At 51.2% G+C, this 23,377-nt stretch overlaps 1 protein-coding gene across 1 annotated transcript; it reads left to right on the forward strand.

Annotated features, from left to right (window-relative positions):
* Positions 1-831: 831 nt before the first annotated feature.
* CEACAM20 (CEA cell adhesion molecule 20) lies at positions 832-20,244 on the forward strand. Its single transcript, XM_058706363.1, is given in 13 exon segments — positions 832-1,021; positions 3,051-3,128; positions 3,734-4,012; positions 4,452-4,526; positions 4,529-4,732; positions 5,595-5,787; positions 5,789-5,862; positions 10,729-10,843; positions 11,052-11,137; positions 11,872-11,933; positions 12,297-12,332; positions 12,833-12,955; positions 20,123-20,244. Coding segments are annotated over 13 exon segments (1,431 nt in total). The 5' UTR covers positions 832-969; the 3' UTR covers positions 20,177-20,244.
* The last annotated feature ends 3,133 nt before the right edge of the window (positions 20,245-23,377 follow it).

Here is a 23,377-nt window from a genome sequence, read left to right on the forward strand (position 1 = left end):
TTGGCCACTACTGTGTCCCCAACGCTACTAAGCACAGGGATCATCACAGAAGAGTCTAAGGCATGTTTGTTGATGAATAAGGAAGTGAATGAATGGATACATGAGTTGATGCTCGTTAATGGTTATTCCCTAACCCAGTGACACTAAATCTTGGTCTACGTGCTCTCAAAGACCAACAGCTTGTCTTGCCCACAGGGAAGTAAAAAAAAAAGTAACTCCCCTACGTTGAACCTTGACTGTGTCCCCAGTTCTCAGCTCAGATGTCTCCTCTTCCAGGAAGCCCTCCTTGCCTCCTCCCCCCCCCCCCCAGGCTGGGTCAGACACCCCCTGGGGCCCTCCCAACCCAGTTCATTCTGTGCTCCCAGCTTTTTATTTATGACCAGTATCATTTCAGCTCATTGAATATTTCCAGGCTGCTCGTGGCGAGCTTGGCACTGAGCCTGATTGTCCTAAGGTCTTCACAAACAGAAGCCACCATGATTGTTTTTGTTATCATTACAATTGACTATCATTATCTTGGCTCCTGTTTCCCTTAACTCTTAACACTCTCTTATTGTCCCTCCCTGGTACCCCTTCTCCCTGGATTGCTTCCCCGTCCTGGCAAAGAGGGGGGCGGGGGGGGGGGTCGTCTCAGGAGGAGGGAGACATGATTCTCAAAGGACTCAGGGCCAAAGGGTAGGGATTTCTTTCCCCTCTTCCACCTTGGGAGAAACCCCAGGATTTCTGGGGCTCTTGCTGTCTGTGCTGTGCAGAGGAAGGAAAGAGAGCCCTGGGGCGGAGGGTGGAGGTGGGTCCAAAGTTCCTTCCTGCCACCACCCCTGTCTGTCCTGGGAGCTGCTGTCACCATCATAGTGCCTGTGAGTTTGCAGCAGGGCAGAGGGGGAGGAAGAGGGAGCTGGAGGGGGGAGCTGGAGTGAAGACGGTGTCTGTGTGTGCAAGTTGGGGCACGTCGATCAGGTGCCAGAACCCATGGGACTCGCTGACTTATGGGGCCACCACTGGGCAGAAATCCTGCTTATAGGTGAGTGTACTGTTCCATTCAGATGTGGATGGGGCTGGTGTGTGTGTGTGTGTGTGTGTGTACAAAAAAGAGAGATACAAGGAGAGATAGGCACACAGAAATAAATACAAAAGAGATTGACAAAGGTAGAGAGAGACCAGAGATAATGACATACATACAGAAAGGAATGGAGTTGGGACCACAGGACCAGAGACCCAGAGAGAAATAGAAGGACAGAGAGGCAAAGAGTGAAAATAACAGTAGAAACTGTAGCAGAGGGGAAAACAGGGAGGGACAGATAGGAGAGAGGGAGACAGAGGACAAAGAGACAGGAAGGAAAGTGTACAAACACACAGAGAAATAGACTTGGGGAGTCGTGGAGAGAGAGACCCAGCAAAAGAGAGGTAGGAACACAGCAGACAGACAGGTCACACCAGGGGACGGATATGAAATTTATGCTTAAAGGGTCTCTGAGCTAGAATATTTTGATAAGCATTTTGGAGGCAAAGGAATGACTTTTCAATGGGTGGTGTGCAAAACTCAGCCCGGCTTTGCCGTGTGGCCCTGAGGCCGGCTCTTTCCTCTGGCTGACCCTGGCAGGGTGCAAGGGGCTCCGGGGTCCCATGAGGGGCTGAGAGTCACCAGCTTCTCTGCAAAGTTTGCTTCCCCCCTGTGTGCAGAAGGCAAGACCCTGTAGGGAGGAGGCAGGAGGGAAGGGGCCAGGTAAAGGCTGTCTGCAGAGGGAGGTTGATCTCAAATGGGTATGATGAGGCCCACCGTCGATGACTGCACGCTCAGGATTTCTTTTATGACAGTTCTATGAAGTGGGAACTATTATTACTCCATTTTACAGATGGGGAAACTGAGACTCAGAGGACATCACTCGCCAAACAAAGCAATGGCAAAGCTGGGATTCAAGGGAAGGCAGTCAGGCTCTGGATCCACAGGCAGAAAATGCAAACTTAGGAAATAATAATAGTGACTGAACACTTCCTATGAACCGTTTTAGGCACGTGACATCTGATATCGAACCTCACAACAACCCGACGGACTAGGTTCTATCCTCCCCATTTTGCTGTTGGAGAAACTGGGGCTCGCAAAGAGAGCCCCGTGCCCGTGATCGTGGAGCCAGGACGCATCAGAATCAGCATTTGCTTCCAGATATCCTAAGAGCTCCTGCCCTTCACCGCTGACTCAGCAGGGAATGGGGCAGTGCCTGAGCCAGACTGGGGTCCATTGAGGGCTGGAGAGAAACATGGCTGCCAGCCTCTGTTGATTGGGCAGATGAGAGGGGTGGGGCGTGGGACGTCAAGGTCAGCTGTACCTAAGCATGGCTGCTGGGGTGGGGGAGGGGGGTCCCCACTCATCCCCACAGTCTCTTCCAGTCTTGAAACTGTGTCGAATGGCCAAATGGAAATCGGACAACTCCTGGTTCCCCTTGCCTCCCCTTGCTAGGGAAATCTCTCCCTGAGGGCAAGTCTGTGCAGGTACCAGAGGTTAGTTTCCCCCATCAGAGGTGATAGAGGTTCCGGTTTGTGAGGGGATAGGCTCTGTGCCCATCCCTGGGCTGACAGGAGTTACGCGGTGTTGAGAACACAGTTTAGGGCCTGGCAGGCCACGTTCAGTCTTGTCTTCTGCCGCTCACTATAACGGTCTTGGAACGTGACTCCACCTCCCCGAGCATCTCTTTCCTTCTGGAGTGTGGAATGAGGAGACTGGTCACGTGCCTCCGTCAGAATGAGCATCATCGGAAAGAGCACAGTGACCCTCAGGGGGCCGAATTAAAGGTTACCGGTATTCATTACCACTTCACGACAACCTTAGGATGCAGGTGATAGGATGCCCGTTGTACAGCTGGACAAATTGAGTCTCGAGAAGATTAAACTCATGCCACAAGTCACATGGTCAATAAGTAGTGGAGAGGAGTCAAGCCTCTAGGGATGAAGTGTCATGTCCATGACCCTGACCTCCCTCCATTTATGGCGACCATAACTGGATTCTGCCAACCCACCTCTCCCTCCCTGAATGCCTCTTCTCTCTTTCCCACCAGCCTCACTTTTGACCACGTGGAGTCTGCCAGCTGCAGTCCAGCTCACCTTTGATGCCAACCCACTTACCACCATCCAAAGTGAGAAGGATGTCGTTCTGTCTATGTTAGGGACCCCCCCCCCCCCCGCCGGGGACCCCAGACTCATCGTAGATTCAGAGATGCGAGCACAGAAAACAAGGCTCTCATTCTGATCCCTGCCTTCATACCTAAAACACCCATCAAGATTCCACGCCCAAAGTCCTAATAGAACAAATCTGATTGGCCAGCCAGGGTCTGGCAACAACCTGTCAGATCAGCTGATTTGGGGGATGGGGTAAAGGGGTGGATTGTAGCTGTCGTGGCTGGGGGTGGGAAAGGTTGGCTAAGAAGCGGGTAGTGGGATCTGGCAGGCATCCGTTACCAGCCCGATTCTCCTTACAGCTGATGTTAACTGACCCATCGTCAAGCCCCAGATCCTTCTGCTTTATCTTGATCCCATTTAATGAGGCTTAGATTGGAAGTAGGTTGTCCACAATCACACTCCAAATGAGCAGTGGATCTAGCATTTGAGCCCAGGCACTGAGCTCATGTGTCTTGAGGCAATTCCGAACCACCCTTGTCTCTCTGGGTCCCTCTGTGGCTACATTTTGCTTGGCCCTCCTCTGTGTCTCTGCTCCTGCCTCCCTCCTTCTCTTCCCGCGCAGAACTGCTGGCCAGACCCACCATTGCAATCAGCCAGGACACTGCCACAGAACAGAGGGAAAACGTGACCTTCTGCTGTAGCACCCAGGATGCTGACGTTACCATCCACTGGGTCTTCAACGATCTCCCCCTGGTGTTCCGCGAGCGCGTGCAGCTGTCCACAGATGGCAAGACCCTCACCATCCTCACTGTACAGCGGGAAGACTCTGGGACTTACAAATGTGAAGCCCAGGCTTTCCACCAGGTCCGGAGCAGTGCTCCCACCTTCCTGACTGTGAACTGTAAGTCCCTTTCCATTCTCCCCAGCCCCTCATCGACACCCCCTTCCTTGGTGATCTCATTCAGTCTCACCGCTTCAGATACCAGCCAAATGTGGACTCGTCTACCCTTGGACTCCAGACGTATAACCATGTGATGTCTCTACTTGGTTCTACTGGAAACTTCCAAGTTAACATAGCTAAAACTAAGTTCTTTAACCTTCAGATGTGTGCTACAAAAGCTTGTCTGGGTAGGGGCAAGGAAAGAGCATTTAGACACGTCTTACAATCCTGCTTTACCCAGGGTTAAGGCTGACGTTTAGTTTCCACTGGGTTCCTGTATCTCCTTTGTAATTGATCCAGAGCTTGGGTGGGGGAGAAGAGAAATATTAATATTTATTGACCTCTGAGCTCTGTCTCTCTCAGAAAGCCGTTGCTGCTATGATTGTTCTTGTCCTTCCAGATGGTCCTGACCCCTTTGAAATCAAGTTGGAGTCTGGTGTATCCAGAGGGGAGGTGGTTGAAGTGATAGAGGGCTCACTGTGACCTTCTCCGTGGAAACACAGTCTCATCCTCCCCCTGCCTATACCTGGTTTCTCCCCTATGACTCCATCCCACCTCCCACCATGAGTTCGTTCACCATCCAAGCTGTGTCCCGGGAACATGAAGGGACGTACAGGTGCTTGGTATCCAGCGGTGCTACCCACCTGCTTCGCCTGGGTGCTCTTAAAGTTCGAGCCCTTGGTGAGTTCCTTCTTCCTGTTCCTCTCCTTTGTTCCTCTGAGAATCAGAGCTATACCAGTATCCCGGAGGCTGAGAAGGATCCAGAGGAGCGGGGATTTCTCGTGTGGCTGGCGGCAGAATAGGGCTCTGACCACAGGGAAGGTCCTGGCTCCTGGCTTGACCCGTCCTCCCCAAGACCTCGCTGGCTGTCTATGGGTTGTCCATTATTGGATCCTCTCTGAAAGTTGGGGGGGAGGGGCGGGCGTTGATGCTCTGTCCATACAAACACACAATATTCACACACCTCACACACACAGAGTCTCACATACGTAAATAATAACCACATATGCACAGCTGTGCACGATACACGCAATTTACATACGACACCCATAACACACAATGCAACCAACGTATAACCTACACACGAAACATATGACGTGCACACAACTGACACACGATATACAGACTCAGTAGCTACAGGCACACACGACAGCCATACACAAAGCGTGTCCACACCACACAATGACACGCGCCGCGTACATTCACATGCAGAAGGCCCACGTACACGATACAAACTCACAATGCCTCACAGTCACACAACAAATACGACACACACATGCAGCAGACACAGACGTGCACACGAGACGCGTCCGTAGACCACACCCTCACCAAACGTACCAAACCCATCACGTCCTCGCGATTGTTACACGACACCCGCAGCACCCGTATCACGCAGTCACTCACACACACACACACACACACACACACACACACACACAAGACATACACATGTATCCCTGGAAAGCCCCCAAGGGCCCCCCGCCTGGGCTGCAGACTAGGGAAGGGGTCCCCGACCCCTACCCGTGTCTCTTTGTGTTTCCAGAAACGCTGACCAAGCCTCACATTGTGCCCCCAAGCCTGAATCTCGTGGAAAATGCCAGCTCCGTGGCCCTGAACTGCCAGACCCCCCATGAGGGGGCTGGAGTCCTGTGGCTCCTGAGGGGCCAGGCTCTCCTGCCCAGCGATCACCTGGTGCTGTCGGCTGACAACAGGAGCCTGGTCATCCACGGCCTCCGGCGGACCCTATGAGTGTGAGGTCTGGAACTGGGGCAGCCGGGCACGAAGCGAGCCCTTCAGGCTCGCCATGAGCTGTGAGTCACCTGGGCTGGGCCTTGTCCTTCTCCCTCCCTCCTTCCCTTCCTCCCTCCTTCCCTCCCTCCTTCCCTCCCTCCCTTTCCGTTCTTCCTTCTAGCCATTTATTCCATAATCACCGAATACCTGCTGTGTGCCAGCCCTGTCTCGGCACCCGACAGCACGCAGCACCAGCCCTGGTGGGGCTTATATTCTAGTGGGGAGACAAACCTTAAACAGCTAAGCAGGGGACAGATATGTTGTGTCACCGCCGTGGGGCTAAGGAGAACCAGGAGGCAGCGAGAGGGGCAGGGAAGGCTGGGAGGGGAAGGCCTTGCAGTCTTAGCTGGGGTAGTCAGGGCAGGCTTCCCTGAGGAGGTGGCATTCCTGCAGAAGCTTGTCGGCAGCTAAGGGAAGAGAGCGCCGGGCGGAGGGAGCAGCGTGCGGGGTGGGTGGTGACAAGTGGGCAGAGGAACCCGAGCAGGCCAAGGTGAGCAGACAGGTGAACTGGGGCGGATGGAATGGAAGAGGTCAGGAGGTTGTAAGGCTGGGGGCAGATCATGCAGGGCCCCATGAGCCGTGGTGAGGACACTGGGAGCCACAGAAGGCTCTGAGTGGAGGGAGGAGAGGATTAGACCTAGGTTTTCCCGGAGTGTCCTGGGCCCTTGTCTATGGGGGGCGGGGGTGAAGCAGGGGAGGAGGAGGTTTAGAAAGTTCGGGTCCTTGGAGAGGCAGACCCCAAGGTAGGACGAAAGGGGTGACACGGGCGAGGATTCTGGTAGGATGAGTGCTCCTGTGCACAAAAGAAGGGAGGGAGCTGTGAGGGCTGGGGGAGCCAGTGAGTGAGGTGTTTGACCCTGAGCAAGCAGAGGAGGGGAGGGCAGGGGTGGGGTAGAGAGGGTTGGGTAGAAGTACAGAGACCACCGTGCAGCCTAAGGAACATTGTCAAGGCAGTAGGGAGAGTCCCATGTGTCCCAGGAAGGGGTCTGCCTCAGTTTCCCCAACACACTCAGGTATAAGTAGGGGGCAGCCCGTGGGGAGGGCGAGGCGCCTCCTCCCGGTGGCCACGGCTGTCCGTCAGGAGGTGACGGACCTGGGCCAGGGGGCAGCTGTGGGGGTGAGAAGCGGTGCGACCGTGGATGCATTTTGAATATCGAACTCACGGGATTTGCCGCTGTCGGCACCGAGTGAAAGACAAAGGGCCTGACCTCGCGGTTTTTTGTTTTTTGTTTTTTTTGCCCGAGCTACTCGCATGGTGTAGCAGCCCTGAGCTGAGGTGGAGAAGAGGTTCCTGCAGGGAGAGAAAGTAGGGTCCACGTTTATTCGGGGGACACGGGGTGGGGGGGACAGAGGTCACACACACTGCTGTCGTCTTCTTCCCTTCCCGCTGCCGTCACGAAACCCGAAATTGCTATTTGGTTCGCCCTCTCTGCCGAGCAACATGTCGGGTGCTTGATGAGTGATGACAATGACCTCTTGAGCTCACGGCCTGCTTGGGATGGGGAGGTCGATCATCAGGCAAAGACAATACAGCGTGAAAAGTGCTGCCGTGGGGCGACGGTGTTTGGGGAAACCGAGGGAAGCCCCCAAAGTCTGGCCGGGGTGGGGGGGGGGTCGTGTGGGAAGGCTCGTGGTGAGATGTGATCCAAGGGACGAGCAAGTTATCTAGGAAGAGCAGGCTCCGGGAAGAGCATTCCAGAGAAGGAAGAGAATGTGTGAAGGCTCTGAGGCAAGACGGAACAGGACAGAGACGGAAGATCCAAGCAGGATGTTATTTCCGGATTGGGAGTGGAAGGTGTGGAGAGGTGGGCAGTGGGGCTGGAGGGGTCTGCAAGGGCGAGATTGTGAATGAGCTCCTCAGCCATGGCCTTTGCCCTAAGGACACTGGGGAGCCATGGAGGGTTCTGAGTGGGGGAGGGATAGTGTCCAATTTGCACTTAGGAGGTCCCCTCTGGTTGCCTTGGGGAGGATCTGATGCCAGGATTGGAAAACCGTGAGGGATCCTGGTAACCAGGAGGTTCAGATGGGGGGGTAGATATCAAAGGATTCCTGGGCGGGGGTGAGGGCAGGATTGTCCTCTTTTCTAGGAGCGTAACGACTCAAAACTCTTTGCATCCTTCCTTCCAGTAGTTCATCATTAATTTATTTAAAAAAAATTTTTTTACGTGATTTTATTTTTGAAAGAGAGAAAGAGATGAGGGGAGGAGGGGCAGAGAGAGAGAGAGAGAGAGAGAGAGAGGCACGGAATCTGAAGCAGGATCTAGGCTGAGCTGTCGGCACAACAGAGCCCCACGCAGGCCTCGAACCCACAAACCATGAGATCGTGACCTGAGTAGAAGTCGGACGCTTAACTGCTTAACCAACTGGGCCACACCCAGGCACCTGTCACATTAATGTAAATAAGGTAAAAGACTCAGGGCACCCGGGTGGCCCGGTCGGTAGGCTGTCGTTTAAATAAGACAAAGACTCAACTCTTAGTTTGCGTGAGAAATTCAACAGCCGTTGCGTTTGTTTCCTTCCCTTTCCTTTTGTTTCCTTTCCTTCCCGTACCAGGGACCTGTCCCAGGCTCTCCTGGCTTCACGGGGCAAAGCCACAAGCATCTCTCTCTACCTTTGGGGATACACGGGTGTAAATTCAAATATTGCAACAGGGCTATTTGCTGTTCGGTTAGAAAGTCCCTCAGAATGGTGACGGTTCTGGAAGTTTAGGGCTCATGTTTGTGGGACGCGGCAGCAATCTGTGAAGCCTGGATGTGTTCACGAGGCCCCTTGGGGAGAGTTCGCTTTTGCAAGGGCCGGGGGTTTTGTTCGTTTCGTTTTGCTGCCATTTGGCTTTGGGTTCCTCCCCTCCACGGTGTGGACTATAATCCACCCGCTTGGGAACCAAGGAGGAAGAGGGAACATCTTGCTGGGGCTCCCTTCAAGGGCGGCTGGGAAAGCCTGGCTTCTCCGGGCTACCACCTGCAATGCTCCTAGAGTCGAGAAGGGGGTGGGGAAAGGGGTGACACTTCCAACGCGGAAGCAGAACGGGGCAGGACAGGAAGACTCACCGGTGGAGGGTGGAGGCGTGATGTTTGGCTTTGCACACAGACGGCCCTGACCGAGTGGACATCGCCAGCGGGTCTGCGCCCGGGGTGGTCGGCACCGTGGAGGCCGAGCTCAACTCCAGCCTGACCCTACAGTGCCGGGCGGAGTCCCAGCCGGGCGCTGAGTTTCACTGGACCCTTGAACAGTCCACCGCTGTGCATGCGGGGCAGGTGCTGATCATCTGGGCCCTGACCTGGGAGCACCAGGGGATCTACAAGTGCACGGCCTCCAACCCGCTGACCCACCTGGCCCGCTCTGCCTCGGTCCGGGTCAGAGTGGTAGGGGAGTCCCCCGGCGCCCCTTCCCCTGGGGTCCAAGTGGCTTTTCCTGATGCCGGCCGAAGCTATCTGGGCTTCTCGCGTGGCAGGGAGTGTGCTGCGTGGGCAGGTTCTCAGTGTGGAGCTGTTCGATCCCAGCCTAGAACCTCTGCTTCCTAGCCGTGCGCCCCCCGGGAAACCCTCCGGGCTGCTCTGAGCCTCAGCTTCCTTACCTGTAAACGGGGGTTGTGATGCCTTCCCTTCCAGAGTTGTTTAGCAGTACAGAGAGTCGGGAGACAGCCCCTGGGTGGAGGAGTGAGGTAGGAATTCTATTAATGATAGGAATTACATGAATCACAACTGGGTGTGACTGGCAGCGGGTCCCCGTATTTCTGTCTTGAGTTCTCGAGGGGACAACACGGTGTGGCTCTTAGCCAGGGTTCCTATCCCAGCTCCGGCGCTTGATAGCTGTGTGACCCTGGGCATGCTGCTTAACATCTCTGGTCCTCTGATTACTTGTAGGTAAAACAGACATGATAACCGCGCTTATATCCTAGGGTTGTTGAAAATGAATCGACATTCGTAAAGCGTTTATGGCAGTGCCTGGCATATTGTGTTTATTAAACAAATAGAATTATTCTTTGCTGAGCCTGTACCACATGCTTGAAACAAGCCTTTCCATATGCCGTATCAGCAAACACTTCTTGGGTAGCTCCCCAGCCAGCCGGCTCTGAGGTGGGCCTGCTGGCATCTCTGTTGGGTAGGAGAGACTGAGCCCTGTCCTAGGGTCTGAAGCCAGGAGCGACGTTTTTAGTCGTCGCTGAGCAGAGGACCCAATGTACCTTCCCAGAGGACCCAGTGCACCATATGTAATCTTCAGAACGACCCTCTGGTCTTGTTAAGACCTTTTTTTTTTTTCTATTTTTTTTCATGCTTATTTAATTTTTGAGAGAGAGAGCATGAGTAGGGGAGAGGCAGAGAGCGAGGGAGACGCAGAATCCGAAGCAGGCCCCAGGCTCCGAGCTGTCAGCACGGAGCCCGACGTGGGGCTCGAACCCACGAGCTGTGAGATCATGACCTGAGCCGAAGTCGGACGCTCAACCGACTGAGCCACCCAGCTGTCCCCAAGACCTCTTGATGAATGGAGAAACAGAGGCTCAGGGGAGGAAGCAGTGAGTCCGGTTGATGGTCATGGGGATGTTGTAGGGTTTGAACGAGATCACGTATGAAGGGCTCTCGGAGCTTAGAGCCTGGGGGAAGGCAGCGTCTGGCATCATCATCACCGGATCGTATCATCGCCTTTCACCAAGTGCTTACTCTGTGTCAGGCATGGCCCTGGTTCTTCCAAGTGGGATCTCACTTAATCCCGGCAGAAGCCTATAGGGTTATGAGTGGCCATGCTCATTTGGCGCAGGAAGAAATGAAAGCTCAGAGAATGAAACCAAGAACCCCCATCGCATCCTGGAAGCCCCCCTCCTGTGCCTCCAGAGCAGAGCCCCTTCCTTCTTAGGAGCAGTGTCCTGATTCTTTCTCCTTGCCCAGGTCCCCAGTCATCCCTGTCTGCAGGAGCCATTGGTGGCATTGCTATCGGGATCCTGGCTGTCATTGCCCTGTCCGCAGGGCTGGGCTGTTTCCTCTACATCAGAAATGCCAGACGGTAAAGCTGGGAATGGGGTAGGAGGTGTGGCCTGCAGGGGGCCTGCCTGGCAGAAGTGTGGCTGACCGTGGTGCTGAGCTGTGTCTGTAGCAAGTGGGGAACTCGGGGGGTTTGGGACATTGCCCAAGAATGGACGTGGGATATGGGTAGGGCCTGTGAAGGTGGCAAGGACTGGAGGCACACAAGAGTGAGGGACTTGGGGTTTCAGGCTCTCAAGGGAAAAAGCAGAGGACCCCACCCAGGAGGCAGCAACACCCACCACTGAGGAGGAGCCCCATGCAGAGTCCTGTTCCAGTAAGTGACTTCATAGCTGATGCCCGGGGCAGCAGTGGGGGCTGGGAAAGAAGCTAGTATTGGGAGCCTGGGTCTCTGCTCCCAGCTTTGCCACTAGTGTGACGATCACGAGTGAGATTGGAGCCAAGAACTCTGAGCGGTTATGTCTGTTCCACCAACCACAGCAAAAATGGGGCATTAGTTGCCATCGTCTCCTTCCTCACTCTTGGAAAACTCTGCTGATGGATTGCTGATCCCTGCTGAACCCAAAGTCAGCCTCACGATCCACCTCAGCACCGTGCTTCCCACACCCTCTACTGATGGGTGGGAGCTGACCAAAGGCAAAACGAAACATCTTTGACGTCTCCGGCCTAGGATTCTGGAAGGATGGGCCCCATGGGATGGAAGTCCTAGACACTGTCTAGTTCAGCTCGGTTTTACAGAAAGGAGATTCATGTCCAGGAAGGATAAAGGATAAACCCGTGCTACAGAGGACCCCCTGGCACAGTTAGGGCTAGGTCTTAGATTTCTGTCCTTATCCATCTCATCAAACGGTCTACTCTAACCCAGAGCTAGATGTCCAGGACTTTTCCAGGTCAAGCTCACCAAAGATGTGATGGGTAGGTAGTCCTGGGAAGAAAGGAAGGAAGGTTTCTTGCACCACCTTTCTGGGGATGGGAGTGACCTAGGAAAACAGCCCCTTCCCCCACATCTCTTCCTAATCCCAGCCCTGGGCTGGTATTCCCTTTCTCTAGATTGGCTGAGCCCCATGTATGCCAATTTACCCAAACCTCAAGGACAGGTTGGAGTCGAAAAGGTGAGCAATGCTCCAGAGGTCCCCCTCCCTGCTCCCCTGACTACCTGGCTCATCCCCAGCCCAGTAGGGCTGTGTCAGTCCCACCTCTTGCGTTGGGGAGTGAGGCACGTTCTCTTGAGGATACCCAGTGCTAGCTTGGGTCTCTGCATCTCCTCCCCTGCCTTCTCTGGGGATCCCAAGATCCTCCCTGACTCTCTTTCCTTTTGTCTTCTAGCTCTTCAACATGACAATGTGCAGCTTTGAGCTCCTCTGGGAATCAGGAGGGATGTAAATGCCTCCGAGGCCAAAGCTGTTTCTGGAAATTTCTGGGGGTGGTCCCCATCCCAAGCCCCATGACCTCTTCACCACTTTCTTTTCCCCTAGATGCTGCCACCAGATCCCCCAGAGCAGTTTTATGAGGTATGTTGGCCCTGCTGGGCTTGATATGAAAAATCTGCAGAGGGAATACAATCTGAGAACTTTGTATTTGACAAGTCTGAGAAATCATCCTGTGTAAATAGCAATTGTGCGTTGCAGGGCCGGGATGGGGAGAAAGTAGCCCAAGGCTTTAGAGGCAGCTGGGTCAGATTCCAGGTCTCTGGCCCCTACTGTGTTCCTTTCACCTCCGGGGCTCTGAATTGTATTGCAAATGAGGTGCCACCAGCCAGGCACATGCTGGGGTGCAAAGGAAATCTTGGAGTAGAGGTTGCAGAGGTCGCCAGGTGGAAAGAGAGCGTTCTAGATCAGGGGCAGGGCCTTGGGTCCTAGACTTACATTCACTTCTGATTCTTTGTAAGATCCTGGTGAAACCTGTTCCTCTCTTGGGTCACTGAAGAATGCAAGTTGACACCTTGTAGACACTGTGATTTTAAGGCAGTCTGTGCCCGTGGTCCCTAACTGATCTCTCCCTTCACTCACAGAAGGAGCCACCATCAGTAACCCCCGGGAACGATTCTCATGGCCCCAGAAAACCATCGCCCGAAGTTACATTGGATCCATTGGTCCCCACTCTACCGAAAGGAAACACAGAATCACACTATGAGGTACTTTTATGCCACCCTGAATCTTTGGATAGGTCAAGAGCTGTCACCAATCTGCCGCTTCCTCCTTGATGGAAAGTCCGGGGGATAAACTATCAAGAGAATTTTCCCTTAATCGCTTTTCAGTTCCATTCCACCCATTTCCGTCCTATCGTGTTCTAGTTCACTTCGTTCTCTTCTTTTCCGGTCGACTTGGTCTTACTCCATTCCAGGTTTCTGTCACATTTGTTTTCACGCCACCTGTCAGAAGGTGGAGAGGGGGCAGGAATGTATCCCCAAACTGAGGAGGCACTCTGCGACCAGAAAACAAAGCAGGTGACTCCATACAGTTTACACAGATTTTCATTCAGAGTAACCTACTGAGAAGGGGAGATCGGGTGGATGATAATCCAGGCACCTGCACAGCAGTTCTCCAAAAAGTCCCGATCTTCATCCACAGATTTTGTAGAGTGACGTCAGAGGGTCTAAGGCTTAACAGACCTCTTGCTGCCACCGGTGCACCTGTGTGCCGGGAGGCGTCGGGGTGGGGAAGAAACCATGTCATCTCTACGAGTTATCTAAACAGCCACACGGAATGCCAGAACAAGCCTTCCCACATTCGCTTGGGGGATACGCTAACTTCCAAGGTGCACGGAACACGTAAGCCCCCCGGGGAGGTCATCTTGCAGATGTGAACAAGATGGGGTCAGTCCCGGGGACACTCCGACACCGCGTGTTTCTTTTCTATCCATTTATTTGTTTACTGAGAGAGCGGCAGGCCACGCGGAGCCCGGTGCGGGGCTCAGTCTCACGAACCGTGAGATCACGACCTGAGCTGAAATCAAGAGTTGATCGAGCCCCCCCAGGCGCCCCTTGATTCTTTCCGCAAAATTCCTTCTGTTTCTCTTACTCATTCGATTCCATTCCTTTTCCTCTCTTCCCACTCACTGGACTCCATCGCGCTCTGTGGATTCCATCCCACTCTACTGTGTGATCCCATTGTACCCCTTTCCAAATCGCCCTCATCTTCTTTCCCTCCCATTCTTTCCCACTACTTTCTCTTACGTTTTGTTCACTTTCCCCTTCTAATTCCACTTGATTCATTTCTTCCACGTTCTGCTACCTTCTACTCTATTCCTGTCCACCCCGCTTCCGTCCCATCCCTTGGGCTCACTTCCATTCTTTTCCTTCTCATCCCATGTCATTCCTGCTCTTCCCCATTCATACATGTAATCCGTTCTATGCATTCTGGCTTCCATCACCCCGTTCCTTCCTGTTCAGTATCCCTGTGTACACTCAGCTCTGGTTGTTTTTTTTTTTTTTTTATGAATTTAAACATTTTAGTTTTTAAATTTTAATTGATTAATTGTCAAGTTAGCTAACATACAGTGTGCCCTTGGCTTTGGGAGTAGATTCCCGTGATTCATCACTTACATCCAACACCCAGTGCTTATCCCAAGTGCCCTCCTCAATGCCCATCACCCATTTCTCCCACCCCCTTGTACCCTCTGTATTTAAAAGTCTCTTATGGTTTGCCTCTTTCTCTGTTCATAACTATTTTTTTCTTTCCCTTCCCCCACGGTCTTCTGTTAAGTTTCTCAACTTCCACATGTGAGTAAAAACATACGATATCTGTCTTTCTCTGACTGACTTATTTCGCTTAGCTTAATGCCCTTCAATTCCATCCACGTTGTTGCAAATGACAAGGTTTCATTCTTTTTCATCTCTGAGTAGTATTCCATTGTATAAATATACCACAATTTCTTTATCCATTCATCAGCTGATGGACATTTGGGCTCTTTCCATAATTTGGCTATTGTTGATAGCGCTGCTGTAAACGTTGGGGTACATGCACCCCTATGAATCAGCACTCCTGTGTCCTTCAGATAAATTCTTAGTAGTGCGATTGCTGAGTTTTAGGGTAGCTCTATTTTTAATTTTTTGAGAAACCTTCACACTGCTTTCCAGAGCGTCTGCACCAGTTTGCATTCCCACCAACCATGTAATAGGGATCCCCTTTCTCCACATCCTTGACAACATCTGCTGTTTTCTGAGTTGTTAATTTTAGCCACTCTGACCAGTGTGAGTTGGTATCTCATTGTGGTTTTGATTTGTATTTTCCTGATGATGAGTGAGGTTCAGCATGTTTTCATGTGTCTCTTAGCCATTTGGATGTCTTCTTTGGAAAAATGTCTATTCATGTCTTCTGCCCATTTCTTCACTGGATTATTTGTTTTTCAGGTGTTGAGTCCGGTAAGTTCTTTATAGACTTAAAAATTTTTTTTTAATGTTTTTATTTATTTTTGAGAGAGTGAGAGAGTGTGCAAGTTGGGGAGGGGCAGAAAGAGAGGGAGACACAGAATCCGAAGCAGGCTCCAGGCTCTGAGCTGTCAGCACAGAGCCTGATGTGGGGCTCAAACCCATGAACCGTGAGATCATGACCTGAGCCGAAGTTGGACGCTTAACTGACTTGGATACTAACCCTTGCCTGGCTTTCAGTTCATTCCACGGCATTCCCTTTCTTTTCACTTATTTCCTTCTTCTCCCTGTATTTCCTTTCCCCCCATGCCTCCCTCTTCCATTAAATCCATGTTACTGTTTCCAATTTTTTCACTCTGTCCTCTTTTATCCCTTTTCCATTCCTCCACGTTGGATCCCATTCTGTTCTTTTTATTCCCACCCGCTCCTGTCATTCTTTTCCGTGGCCCTCCCTTCCAGCCGCCCGTGTTACTTTCCCAACCATTTAACTTCGTGCTTTCAAGTCCTCTCCCAACATTTCCTTACCCTCCACACCATCGTATGAACTCCATTTAACTCCCATTTCCTCATTCTAGATTCTGCAGCATTCCAGTTTTGTGCCTGCATTGCCATTCTTGAACTCCCAATTACCCTTTGTCATATTGCTTTTTTGTCACTTGTTCTCCATTCCTTTCCTTTCCTCAAATGCCTTCCCTTCCCACTCTTGTCCATTCAGTTCTAATCCTGCACTCCGTGTCGTCAGTCTCCTTTCCATGCCAGTTTATTTTATTCTCTTCTTTTCCTCTTCATTCCTTTCTATTATGATTTTTCTATTTATTCCATTTCTTCATTTACATTTTTTGGATGCTATGCCATTTATTCCACTCCATTCCCTGATTGCAGTTTCCATCCAACCTCACCCCGCCCCACCCCACCCCACCCCACTCCACTCCATTCCATTCCATTCACTTTTACTCCACCCCACCCATCCCATCCCATCCAATGCCACCTCACCCCACTGCACTCTACTCCAACTCTACTCACCCCACCCCACTCTACTCCCAACCCCACCCCACCCCACTCTACTCCACTCCATTCAATTCCACCCCACCCATTCCATTCCATCCCATCCCGTCTCACCCCTCCTCACCCCACCCCACTCCACTCCACTCCATTCAATTCCACCCCACCCATTCAATTCCATTCCATCCCATCCCATCTCATCCCACCCCACCCCACCCCACCCCACCCCACCCCACCGCACCCCACCCCACTCTACTCCACTCCATTCAGTTCCACCCCACCCATTCCATTCTGTCCCATCCCGTCCCATCCCATCCCATCCCATCCCACCCCACTCCACCTCACTCTACTCCACTCCACCTCACTCTACTCCACTCCACCCCACTCTACTCCACTCCATTCAATTCCACCCCACCCATTCCATCCCATCCCATCCCATCCCATCCCACCCCACCCCACCCCAGCCCCCCCAGTCTACTCCACTCCATTCAATTCCACCCTACCCATTCCATCCCATCCCACTCCACCCCACCCCAGCCCCCCCAGTCTACTCCACTCCATTCAATTCCACCCCACCCATCCCATCCCATCCCATCCCATCCCATCCCACCCCACCCCACCCCACTCCATTCCATTCACTTCTATGTCACCCCACCCATCCCATCCCATCCCATCCCACCCCACCCCATCCCACCCCACCCCACCCCACCCCACTCCATTCCATTCACTTCTACGTCACCCCACCCATCCCACCCCACCCATTCCATCCCATCCCATCCCACCCCACCCCACCCCAGCCCCCCCAGTCTACTCCACTCCATTCAATTCCACCCTACCCATTCCATCCCATCCCATCCCACTCCACCCCACCCCAGCCCCCCCAGTCTACTCCACTCCATTCAATTCTACTCCACCCCACCCATCCCATCCCATCCCACCCCACCCCACCCCACTCCATTCCATTCCATTCCATTCACTTCTACTCCACCCCACCCCACTCCACTCCACTCCATTCAATTCTACTCCACCCCACCCATCCCATCCTATCCCACCCCACCCCACCCCACCCCACCCCACCCCACTCCATTCCATTCCATTCCATTCCATTCCATTCACTTCTACTCCACCCCACCCCACCCCACTCCACTCCACTCCACTCCACTCCATTCAATTCTACTCCACCCCACCCATCCCATCCTATCCCACCCCACCCCACCCCACTCCATTCCATTCACTTCTACTCCACCCCTGCCATTCCATCCCATCCCATCCCATCCCACCCCACCCCACCCCACTCTACTCCACTCCATTCAATTCCACCCCACCCATTCCATTCTGTCCCATCCCGTCCCATCCCATCCCACCCTACCCCACCCCACCCCACCCCACTCTACTCCATTCAGTTCCACCCCACCCATTCCATCCCATCCCATCCCATCCTATCCCATCCAATCCCACCCCACCCCACCCCACCCCACTACACTCCATTCAATTCCACCCCACCCATTCCATTCCATTCCATCCCGTCCCGTCCCATCCCATCCCATCCCATCCCATCCCATCCCATCCCATCCCATCCCTTTCCACTCCATTGCATTTCTCTCCATTCCATTCATTCCTTTCCCATCCCTTTAAGTACAATGATAACCATCTATCTCCTTTAATTTGTTTTCTTTTCTTTCCAATCTTTTCTTTTTGTTCATGATACTCACCTCTCTACATTCCTCCCATGGGAGATTTGAGGCAATTCACAGCAAGCTTATATATCACACCATAAAATGGTGCTAAATTAGAAATAGGAATCACAATTAGGAAAATGCTTCTAAAAATAGGCAGGAAATCAAGGTATGGATAAGAAGGTAAATATGCTGGACCTATGTAGTACCTGTTCCTGTATTTATCATTTGTCTTGAGTTTCCTGGTGGCCAAAAAAAAAAAAAAAATCAGTTTTATCACCCAAAAGGAAGAAAACTATTAGCTCATCCAGGCAGATGGGAAGCAGACCTTCCCATTGGAAGTTCCGATAACTCAGGTGATTGCTTCCTGGTTCTAAGGACTAGTGAGATTATTTCAGAGGATTCAAGCAATAGCATCCATGTTCAGGGCTAGCCAGATTACTCAATGTCCAGGGATGGATTTTAGACAGTATCCTCTGAAGGAGTCAGTGACCAATCAGATTTCAGGAAGCAAAAGAGGGAGGCCAGAACAGATTTGGAAAAGAGAAACTTTAGGGCCACAGAATTCCAGTATTTTAGTGTCCGAAGTGCTGTCTTGCACTAAAGGGACAAATGTATTCGTTGTTACTCTAGAGGGCAGGCCAGTTACTATGGAGAATAGATTGGAGGGCGGCAGGCTTTAGTGTAATTTACAGATGAACTATTCTCAAAGGATGTGAATGTCTTATATATCATAGGGATTTTAAACATTTTTTTAAAGTAGGCTCCACACCCAATGTGGGGCTTGAACTCACGACCCTGAGATCAAGGGTCACGTGCTCTATCAACTAAGCCAGCCAGGTGGCCCCATAGTCAGGGCTTTTAATAAGAAAGACAAACCCCCTAAAAGTAATTGAGAGAACACTGGGGAATCTCAGATAACCCAATTTCAGAAATTACTGGTGGGCCTACGAGGACTGGAATGTTGTCAGGAAGCTTTTCTCTTATGTGGTTGCTCATATTTGTTGAGCAATGAATCTGTTCCATTGTTCTCAGTCCAGATTGAATTCCTATGCAAGCCTCCCAGTCACCACGCCTCTATAACTTCAGATTACATGTAACAACATCCTCTATTACTAGTTAAGAGTTTCTAGGTTCAAATTCTACAGAGGAGAATCAGACTGGCTCAGGCCAGTATGGGTTGTATTTAGGTTTGTGAGCTCTCCAGTCAGGTATGAACTGGCACACGTGGACTTTTAGGTCCCCCTCGTCCAGAGAAGGAAAGCCACATTTGCTTCTTTCTATCAGTAGAGCAAAAGCTCTTCCTAGAAGTGCCAGCCTGTGAAATTACTCATATCTCCTGGACCAGAATTGTGTCACATGGTATTGCTTGTTGCCAGGAAGGCTGAGAGAATGAGGTGTTATGCTTCCCAGTTCTTGTCAATAGAAGCAGGCAAGGGATGAGATATGAGGAAGAGTGTCAGGTCAGTCAACTCAACGTCTGCTATATTCTGGAGGGATGAGAAGGAGCAATCCATTCAAAGGATCTGGAGTGGAGTGTATTAGTCATCTGTTGCTGCATGACAAATGACAACAAACTTAACAGCATATGCCATTATCGCAAAGTTTGTGTTTAAGCACTGCTTAGATGGGTCTTCTGCAATGCTGTCATCATAGTGTTGGCCAAGGCTCAGGTCCCATTTGAGGCTTGACTGGAGAAGGATCCACTTCCAAGCTCAGCCTTTAGTTCCTTGCAGGCTGTCAAACGAGGACCTCAGTTTCTTACTGGCTGTCAGCTGGAGGCTGCCCTAAGTCCTTTGCTATGTGGCCCTCTCCATAGGCAGCTCACAACATTGCATCTCACTTTTTTAAAGCCAAGACAGAAGTCTGATATAACAGAATCTTATATAACAGATCTTATAAAACAGAAACCACGTACATGCATTCACGCATATTCTGTCATTTTGCCATATTCTTTTGGTTAGGTGCAAGTCACAGGTTTTGCCCTCAAAGGAAGGGGATAACATACGGGCATGAATGCCAGGACGTGGGGATTATTTTAGAGTCTCTCCTCCAAGGTAGGGAACTATAGGGGCCATTGTAGAAACACAGAGGTGCTGCTGTGATTGAAGTGCAGTCAGATAGGAGGAAGTTCATTGGAATTTCCCAGGACGGAGAACAATGCGCGAGGATCTGGGCCTTGTACTAAATACAGCAAGTAGACCAGGAAGGCCTACATAGAAAATGGAACTCATCTCTTCTCTTTGTGTAACAGGTGCTTGTGAATCCAGATCGCAACATCTACGGCCAAATCAACCCCTCAGTCTAATGGAGGCAGATTTCCCTTCTCCAGAAATCCTAGAGAAATCACGCTCAATCACATATTAATGAAATTTATTGGGTGCTTGTTTTATTCCAGCCATTGTCTTCATAGGCCTTGTGACATTTAAAAAAAAATTTTTTTTAATGTTTATTTTTGAGACAAAGAGAGACAGAGCATGAGCAGGGGAGGGGCAGAGAGAGAGAGAGAGAGAGAGAGAGAGAGAGAATCCAAAGCAGGCTCCAGGCTGAGCTGTCAGCACAGAGCCAGACGTGAGGCTTGAACTCACGAACCGCGAGATCATGACCTGAGCCGAAGTCGGACACTTAACTGACAGAGCCACCCAGGTGCCCTGTGACATTCTGTTTTAATGTGTTGTTCAAGCACTGGACCCCAGCTCCCACCAAATCTTGGGCTTTGACTCATGTTTCTTTACAAGCAATAAAAACAGGGAGGAAGTGACCCAGAATTAGAGGGCCAAGGTTTGAGACTCAGAATCTGGGGCTGCCATAGCTGTATCATGGAGATGGGCAAACACCAGTGATAGACACAGCATCCCCCCCGCCCCCAGGGGCATTAAGGCAGGGTGGAATGTGTCTTTTCAAATCATGGTAGAGGATAAGACACAAGGAGTTATTAAGAGATGATGACAGGAAAAAAAAAAAAGCAGAACGAAGGGAGAGAGCAGGCACGAGATGCTTAGAATCTCAAGAATTTGGGGGGTGAGGGTGGGGAGAATCCGATTTGATGAAGACAGAGTGAGGAGTCAAAGGCTGACTCCCAGGTTTCTGGCCAAAGCACCTGGGTCACTGGCAGGCCACTTTCTGAGGCAACAGTGAGGGAGGATATACATTTGGAATACAGAAGGAAAATCAAGAATTTGCTTTAGGCGTGTCAGAAATCAACTGGAGAATGAAACAGGCAATTGTTCGTAACGGTCTAGATAAAGCAGGGCTGGAGATACACACGTGGGAGTTGTTAGTGGGGTTTAAAGTTACGGGAATGTAGGTCTTGTGTCGGGGGGTCTCCAAGACCGCACTCAGGCTCAACGATTTGCTAGAAGGATTCACAGGACCCAGAAATTGTTACGCTCATGGTTACGGTTTAGTGCAGCAAAAAGAGAATAAAATCAGCAAAGGGAAAAGAAAAGGTTCCGGGAGTGAAGCATGGACGACACCGGGCACAAGCTTCCACGTGTCCTGTCTCAGTAGAGTCACATGGGAATTCCCCCAGCAGTGATGTGTGACGATACTTGTGAAGTGTTGCCAGCCGGAGTGGGGGTGGGGGTGGGGCTTGCCCTGAACCTGAGGGTCCAGGGTTTTTATAGGGGGTCAATCACATGGGCAGCTCCAGATCCCCAGAAGGAAGGCAGGTGTTCACCACAGATCACATTGTTTGTATAAACCATCCGGACAAGCTGATACAGCGTGGTCCAAGGCCACAAGCCTGCCTGCAAAAACCCTTTCATCAGAACATTGCAAGAGCTCAGTTCCTAGAAGCCACCCGAGACCTAGTCATGGAAATAGGCCTTTCTTGGGTTTGAACACTCCAGGCCTGTTGAGTTAACCCATTCCCCTACAGATTGCAAAGAAAGTGGGTAAAGACAGAGAAGAGTAGGGGCTGATCACGAAGCTCTGGGTCCCTCCACTGTGTAGAGTCCGAGAAGAGGATTGAGCAAAGGGAAAAGACTGTCTCTTCCCACCCCCTGCTTCCAAGAACCCACCACCCCTACTTCCCCCCACATCCCCCCACCCCCAGGATCCCAGGTGTGGGTCATATTGCCCCTCTAGTGACTCATAGCTTTATCTTCCAGCCTTTAGAGCAAGTGGGTTCATGACCTCCTTGTTCCTCAGTAGATTGCTAAGGCCACACCCAGATCCTGGCCGACAGAACCCTCAATATGAAACTTGGGTCGCAGCCAATCCCCAAGTAGTTGATCGAGAAACCTCTGAGTTTGAAGGGCATCTTCCTAGAACGAGTTCCTGTTCCTCAGTAATAGCCATTCTGAAGTCCCCGTAACATTCGGGTTAGGTCATCAGGATTCGGGAGCTCCTGGAAGTAAAACTCGCCCCCTTGTTCATTATGAAAGAAGAAGAAGAAGAAAAGACCAAACAAAAAACAAAGTTTTATTTATTTATTTATTTTAATTTATTTTTGGGACAGAGAGACAGAGCATGAACGGGGGAGGGGCAGAGAGAGAGGGAGACACAGAATCGGAAGCAGGCTCCAGGCTCCGAGCCATCAGCCCAGAGCCCGACGCGGGGCTCGAACTCACGGACCGCGAGATCGTGACCCGGCTGAAGTCGGATGCCCAACCGACTGCGCCACCCAGGCGCCCCAAAAACAAAGTCAGTTTTAAATTACATATCACTAATGCTTTAATGTGTGAATATCTTAAGGTAAAAAAAATACTGAAAAAAATACAGAAAAAAAGGAAGATAAGCGAAATGTCAAAGCATCCCATTATGATTGTCACATTTGTACTGAATCTGTACATCATAATGCAAGATTTGACATCTTTTAAAAAATTTTTTAATGTTTATTTTTGAGAGAGAGAGCACAAGCAAGGGAAGGGCAGAGGGAGAGGGAGACACAGAATCCGAAGCAGGCTCCAGGCTCTGAGCTGTCGGCACAGAGCCCGACGCGGGGCTCAAACTCAAGAGCCGTGAGATCATGACCTGAGCTGCAGTCAGATGCTCAACCGACTGAGCCACCCAGGCGCCCCCGCAACGTGTGACATCTTTACGACACAGCCAGGAGCATGGCAGTTCTGTGCCTTTCACGTCTGTCATTAGGGTTTTAAAGATTTCTTATGCTTCCTATGTTTCGCTTGTATGATGAATAAATATAAGCTTTTCTGTCTTGTTTGCAAACTTAGTATTGCTCGTGTAGAGGAAAGATGTTGATACGTAGGTCAAGGGCAATATAATGTAAAAGTTAAGAGCATGAACTCTAGCATTAGACTTCTTGGACTCAATCCCAGCCCTGCCCTTACAACACAGTCCAGGGTGAGTTGCTTAACATTTCTGGGCCTCAACTTCATCTTCTGTGAAATGGAAGTAAACAGTCCAACCTGGTAAGAATTGCCATGAGGACTAAGTGAGAAACATTTATAAGGACCTTATGGCAGTGCCTGGCACAGAATGGTGCGTAAATGTTTATTCTTTCATATTTGATGCCTTTCTAGCCTCTGCCTGTGGTTAATTTCTT

The sequence above is a fragment of the Neofelis nebulosa genome, chromosome 17, assembly GCF_028018385.1.
Source record: "Neofelis nebulosa isolate mNeoNeb1 chromosome 17, mNeoNeb1.pri, whole genome shotgun sequence".
Taxonomy (NCBI): Eukaryota; Metazoa; Chordata; class Mammalia; order Carnivora; family Felidae; genus Neofelis; species Neofelis nebulosa.